Here is a 7,690-nt window from a genome sequence, read left to right as displayed (position 1 = left end):
AGTACTGTAATATAGAGCCCTATTATAACCTTACCGTAAGTACTGTAATATAGAGCCTGTTATAACCTTACCGTAAGTACTGTAATATAGAGCCCTATTATAACCTTACCGTAAGTACTGTAATATAGAGCCCTATTATAACCTTACCGTAAGTACTGTAATATAGAGCCCTATTATAACCTTACCGTAAGTACTGTAATATAGAGCCTATTATAACCTTACCGTAAGTACTGTAATATAGAGCCTATTATAACCTTACCGTAAGTACTGTAATATAGAGCCCTATTATAACCTTACCGTAAGTACTGTAATATAGAGCCTATTATAACCTTACCGTAAGTACTGTAATATAGAGCCTATTATAACCTTACCGTAAGTACTGTAATATAGAGCCTGTTATAACCTTACCGTAAGTACTGTAATATAGAGCCTATTATAACCTTACCGTAAGTACTGTAATATAGAGCCCTATTATAACCTTACCGTAAGTACTGTAATATAGAGCCCTATTATAACCTTACCGTAAGTACTGTAATATAGAGCCTATTATAACCTTACCGTAAGTACTGTAATATAGAGCCTATTATAACTTTACCGTAAGTACTGTAATATAGAGCCTGTTATAACCTTACCGTAAGTACTGTAATATAGAGCCCTATTATAACCTTACCGTAAGTACTGTAATATAGAGCCCTATTATAACCTTACCGTAAGTACTGTAATATAGAGCCCTATTATAACCTTACCGTAAGTACTGTAATATAGAGCCTATTATAACCTTACCGTAAGTACTGTAATATAGAGCCCTATTATAACCTTACCGTAAGTACTGTAATATAGAGCCTATTATAACCTTACCGTAAGTACTGTAATATAGAGCCCTATTATAACCTTACCGTAAGTACTGTAATATAGAGCCTGTTATAACCTTACCGTAAGTACTGTAATATAGAGCCCTATTATAACCTTACCGTAAGTACTGTAATATAGAGCCTATTATAACCTTACCGTAAGTACTGTAATATAGAGCCCTATTATAACCTTACCGTAAGTACTGTAATATAGAGCCTGTTATAACCTTACCGTAAGTACTGTAATATAGAGCCTGTTATAACCTTACCGTAAGTACTGTAATATAGAGCCTATTATAACCTTACTGTAAGTACTGTAATATAGAGCCTGTTATAACCTTACCGTAAGTACTGTAATATAGAGCCCTATTATAACCTTACCGTAAGTACTGTAATATAGAGCCCTATTATAACCTTACCGTAAGTACTGTAATATAGAGCCCTATTATAACCTTACCGTAAGTACTGTAATATAGAGCCCTATTATAACCTTACTGTAATATAGAGCCTGTTATAACCTTACTGTAAGTACTGTAATATAGAGCCTGTTATAACCTTACCGTAAGTACTGTAATATAGAGCCCTATTATAACCTTACCATAAGTACTGTAATATAGAGCCTATTATAACCTTACCGTAAGTACTGTAATATAGAGCCCTATTATAACCTTACCATAAGTACTGTAATATAGAGCCTATTATAACCTTACTGTAAGTACTGTAATATAGAGCCTGTTATAACCTTACTGTAAGTACTGTAATATAGAGCCCTATTATAACCTTACCGTAAGTACTGTAATATAGAGCCCTATTATAACCTTACCGTAAGTACTGTAATATAGAGCCCTATTATAACCTTACCGTAAGTACTGTAATATAGAGCCTGTTATAACCTTACTGTAAGTACTGTAATATAGAGCCTGTTATAACCTTACCGTAAGTACTGTAATATAGAGCCTGTTATAACCTTACCGTAAGTACTGTAATATAGAGCCCTATTATAACCTTACCGTAAGTACTGTAATATAGAGCCTGTTATAACCTTACTGTAAGTACTGTAATATAGAGCCTGTTATAACCTTACCGTAAGTACTGTAATATAGAGCCCTATTATAACCTTACCGTAAATACTGTAATATAGAGCCCTATTATAACCTTACCGTAAGTACTGTAATATAGAGCCTGTTATAACCTTACCATAAGTACTGTAATATAGAGCCTATTATAACCTTACCGTAAGTACTGTAATATAGAGCCCTATTATAACCTTACCGTAAATACTGTAATATAGAGCCCTATTATAACCTTACCGTAAGTACTGTAATATAGAGCCCTATTATAACCTTACCGTAAGTACTGTAATATAGAGCCTGTTATAACCTTACCGTAAGTACTGTAATATAGAGCCTGTTATAACCTTACCGTAAGTACTGTAATATAGAGCCCTATTATAACCTTACCGTAAGTACTGTAATATAGAGCCCTATTATAACCTTACCGTAAGTACTGTAATATAGAGCCTATTATAACCTTACCGTAAGTACTGTAATATAGAGCCCTATTATAACCTTACCGTAAGTACTGTAATATAGAGCCTATTATAACCTTACCGTAAGTACTGTAATATAGAGCCCTATTATAACCTTACCGTAAGTACTGTAATATAGAGCCTGTTATAACCTTACCGTAAGTACTGTAATATAGAGCCCTATTATAACCTTACCGTAAGTACTGTAATATAGAGCCTATTATAACCTTACCGTAAGTACTGTAATATAGAGCCCTATTATAACCTTACCGTAAGTACTGTAATATAGAGCCTGTTATAACCTTACCGTAAGTACTGTAATATAGAGCCTGTTATAACCTTACCGTAAGTACTGTAATATAGAGCCTATTATAACCTTACTGTAAGTACTGTAATATAGAGCCTGTTATAACCTTACCGTAAGTACTGTAATATAGAGCCCTATTATAACCTTACCGTAAGTACTGTAATATAGAGCCCTATTATAACCTTACCGTAAGTACTGTAATATAGAGCCCTATTATAACCTTACCGTAAGTACTGTAATATAGAGCCCTATTATAACCTTACTGTAATATAGAGCCTGTTATAACCTTACTGTAAGTACTGTAATATAGAGCCTGTTATAACCTTACCGTAAGTACTGTAATATAGAGCCCTATTATAACCTTACCATAAGTACTGTAATATAGAGCCTATTATAACCTTACCGTAAGTACTGTAATATAGAGCCCTATTATAACCTTACCATAAGTACTGTAATATAGAGCCTATTATAACCTTACTGTAAGTACTGTAATATAGAGCCTGTTATAACCTTACTGTAAGTACTGTAATATAGAGCCCTATTATAACCTTACCGTAAGTACTGTAATATAGAGCCCTATTATAACCTTACCGTAAGTACTGTAATATAGAGCCCTATTATAACCTTACCGTAAGTACTGTAATATAGAGCCTGTTATAACCTTACTGTAAGTACTGTAATATAGAGCCTGTTATAACCTTACCGTAAGTACTGTAATATAGAGCCTGTTATAACCTTACCGTAAGTACTGTAATATAGAGCCCTATTATAACCTTACCGTAAGTACTGTAATATAGAGCCTGTTATAACCTTACTGTAAGTACTGTAATATAGAGCCTGTTATAACCTTACCGTAAGTACTGTAATATAGAGCCCTATTATAACCTTACCGTAAATACTGTAATATAGAGCCCTATTATAACCTTACCGTAAGTACTGTAATATAGAGCCTGTTATAACCTTACCATAAGTACTGTAATATAGAGCCTATTATAACCTTACCGTAAGTACTGTAATATAGAGCCCTATTATAACCTTACCGTAAATACTGTAATATAGAGCCCTATTATAACCTTACCGTAAGTACTGTAATATAGAGCCCTATTATAACCTTACCGTAAGTACTGTAATATAGAGCCTGTTATAACCTTACCGTAAGTACTGTAATATAGAGCCTGTTATAACCTTACCGTAAGTACTGTAATATAGAGCCTGTTATAACCTTACCGTAAGTACTGTAATATAGAGCCTGTTATAACCTTACCGTAAGTACTGTAATATAGAGCCTGTTATAACCTTACCGTAAGTACTGTAATATAGAGCCTGTTATAACCTTACCGTAAGTACTGTAATATAGAGCCTGTTATAACCTTACCGTAAGTACTGTAATATAGAGCCCTATTATAACCTTACCGTAAGTACTGTAATATAGAGCCTGTTATAACCTTACCGTAAGTACTGTAATATAGAGCCTGTTATAACCTTACTGTAAGTACTGTAATATAGAGCCTGTTATAACCTTACTGTAAGTACTGTAATATAGAGCCCTATTATAACCTTACCGTAAGTACTGTAATATAGAGCCTGTTATAACCTTACCGTAAGTACTGTAATATAGAGCCTGTTATAACCTTACCGTAAGTACTGTAATATAGAGCCTATTATAACCTTACCGTAAGTACTGTAATATAGAGCCTATTATAACCTTACCGTAAGTACTGTAATATAGAGCCCTATTATAACCTTACCGTAAGTACTGTAATATAGAGCCTGTTATAACCTTACCGTAAGTACTGTAATATAGAGCCTGTTATAACCTTACCGTAAGTACTGTAATATAGAGCCTGTTATAACCTTACCGTAAGTACTGTAATATAGAGCCTGTTATAACCTTACCGTAAGTACTGTAATATAGAGCCTGTTATAACCTTACCGTAAGTACTGTAATATAGAGCCTATTATAACCTTACCGTAAGTACTGTAATATAGAGCCTATTATAACCTTACCGTAAGTACTGTAATATAGAGCCTATTATAACCTTACCGTAAGTACTGTAATATAGAGCCCTATTATAACCTTACCGTAAGTACTGTAATATAGAGCCCTATTATAACCTTACCGTAAGTACTGTAATATAGAGCCTGTTATAACCTTACCGTAAGTACTGTAATATAGAGCCTGTTATAACCTTACCGTAAGTACTGTAATATAGAGCCCTATTATAACCTTACCGTAAGTACTGTAATATAGAGCCTGTTATAACCTTACCGTAAGTACTGTAATATAGAGCCTATTATAACCTTACCGTAAGTACTGTAATATAGAGCCTAAAACCTTACCGTAAGTACTGTAATATAGAGCCTGTTATAACCTTACCGTAAGTACTGTAATATAGAGCCTGTTATAACCTTACCGTAAGTACTGTAATATAGAGCCTGTTGTAACCTTACCGTAAGTACTGTAATATAGAGCCCTATTATAACCCTATCTCTATGGGACAAAGTAATGATTGGTAAAATGGCCGCCACTGCTATGGCCTATACGGTTTACTTACCGTAAGTATTGTAATATGCAACCCTGTAAAACCTTACCGTAAGTCATGTTATATATTGTAAAATTGTGTTTTGTTGCTAGGAGACGTACTCGCTAACTATGGGATGTTATCTTGTTGCTAGGAAACAGTAACTTTCTAACTATGGGATCTTGTTGCTAGAATGTTGCTAGGAAACAGTAACTTTCTAACGATGGGATGTTGTTGCTAGGGACAGTAACTGACTATGGGGTGTTGTTGCTAGGAAACAGTAACTTTCTAACTATGGGATCTTGTTGCTAGAATGTTGCTAGGAAACAGTAACTTTCTAAGGATGTGATGTTGTTGCTAGGGACAGTAACTTTCTAACAATGGGATGTTGTTGCTAGGGACAGTAACTTTCTAACAATGGGATCTTGTTGCTAGGGACAGTAACTTTCTAACGATGGGATGTTGTTGCTAGGGACAGTAACTATCTAACGATGGGATGTTGTTGCTAGGGACAGTAACTGACTATGGGATGTTGTTGCTAGGAAACAGTAACTTTCTAACTATGGGATCTAGTTGCTAGGAGACATTAACATTCTAACTATTGGATCTTGTTGCTAGAGACATCGGCCCTCATTTATCAACGGAGCGTAAAAAACGGCTTATATTTTTCCATATATTTGGCCGTACACCAACGTCAAAGTCACATTTATCAAAGGATCCTATACAGCCGATCCTAGCGTACATCAGGTCGGAGCTTTGATAAATCTCACGTCTGAAAACGAGCCCCATTTAAATAAAACACCCCTAAATATTCTCAATACGCCCCGATCTTACGACATGAAGAACCAGAATACGACCAAACACATCATGAAAAGCCTGTATATTTTGCGCTCGTATATTTTGAAAATAGCAGATGCGATGCGACCCGTTGTGAGCTTGTAGATCTGCTATTTTCAAAAAGCCAATGCAGCCAGATCTGCAAGCTTAACCGAATGACTGTTAAAGCAGTTTGTTTAAATTACTTTATAAAATGTTATATTTTCACAGGGATTATACATTAGATATATAGTACATTTTGGAGTGGATTATGTGTCCAGATGCCTGTCAGACGGTCAGACAATGCTGCTCCGCAGGTCTAGAATGGAATAAACGGGTGCAGCCAACGTCAACTGCTATCGACCAGACGTGAGATCTCAGCGTACCGTAGGATGAATCCAACGTCAGGATATATTGATAAATGCCGAAAGTTGCGGTGATCTCGCCGTACGCCCATTATTTGGTCTGCACCGCGTTGATAAATGAGGGCCTGCAACTTTCTAACTATGGGATGTTGTTGCTAGGAAACAGTAACTTTGTAACTATGGGATGTTGTTGCTAGAGACAGTAACTTTCTAACGATGGGATGTTGTTGCTAGGCAACGACTCGTCACAACTACAGGAGCGTCAGACTGAAACCCGACACCTTCAGCTGTTACCTTATAAGGAGTGTAGGATACACTTCCTACACACTGTTACACACAGGTAACACACACTCACTATATAAAATACACACTGTTACACACATGTAACAAACACCATTATATAAAATACACACTGTTACACACAGGTAACACACACACACACACACACACACACACACACACACACACACACACACACACACACACACACACACACACACAGACTGTGACATGTTGACAACTGAACACGTGTGTGTGTGTGTGTGTGTGTGTGTGTGTGTGTGTGTGTGTGTGTGTGTGTGTGTGTGTGTGTGTGTGTGTGTGTGTGTGTGTGTGTGTGTGTGTGTGTGTGTGTGTGTGTGTGTGTGTTGCTAGGTGACCAACGGCCAATCTACATCTTCCATAAAGGCTCCGCCTCCAGGAAGTGATGGAGCTTCCCGTTTCTATGTCCTTATATGGACAGAGGGATTACTTTATGAACATGACCTTATATGGACAGAGGGATTACTTTATAAACATGACCTTATATGGACAGAGGGATTACTTTATGAACATGACCTTATATGGACAGAGGGATTACTTTATAAACATGACCTTATATGGACAGAGGGATTACTTAATAAACGATGGTATTTCCTTATATGGTCATAATCAATTAGGTTTCCCAAACATGAAGCATCTCTCTTTTCATATGACCATATATGGCCTTATTAAAGGGATAGTTCACCCCCAAAAGGACTTATTTTCCCTATTATTACACACCCTCATGGAGACTTACTTTGTGTCTCATTCATTCATAAGACACTGTGATGACGGTAGGAGACACAAAGAGTCTCCTTTGTGTCTCCTACCGCTCCGCTGTATCCTGGGACCAGACCAATCAGTCAGTCTGTGGTTTGGGTCTGGCCCCGCCCCGTTGTGAATCCATTTCCAGGTCCCGAAGTCTGGGCTGACCAATCAGGGCCCAGTATTCAAATATGGGAGAAATATGTAATTGATAGTTGGTTGTAAATCTAACCAAT

General features: G+C 36.4%; 1 protein-coding gene across 2 annotated transcripts in view; it reads left to right on the top strand.

Moving 5' to 3' along the window:
• The window catches only part of LOC308102017 (7SK snRNA methylphosphate capping enzyme-like), a 19,154-nt gene extending 11,943 nt beyond the window's left edge, over window positions 1-7,211 (top strand). The window contains exons 7-8 of one of the 2 annotated variants that reach the window (XM_080451593.1): window positions 6,624-6,729; window positions 7,044-7,211. In XM_080451593.1, coding sequence (XP_080307719.1) covers window positions 6,624-6,729; window positions 7,044-7,096 — 159 coding nt within the window. In that variant the 3' untranslated portion in view covers window positions 7,097-7,211. The remainder of the gene's footprint in view (window positions 1-6,623; window positions 6,730-7,043) is intronic. The other variant, XM_080451594.1, reaches the window with a different exon arrangement.
• The last annotated feature ends 479 nt before the right edge of the window (window positions 7,212-7,690 follow it).

Source organism: Gymnoscopelus braueri (genome assembly GCF_963280865.1).
Source record: "Gymnoscopelus braueri genome assembly, chromosome: 15".
Taxonomy (NCBI): Eukaryota; Metazoa; Chordata; class Actinopteri; order Myctophiformes; family Myctophidae; genus Gymnoscopelus; species Gymnoscopelus braueri.
The sequence above is the reverse complement of the archived record's forward strand: the minus strand, read 5'-3'. Positions and strand labels throughout refer to the sequence as shown.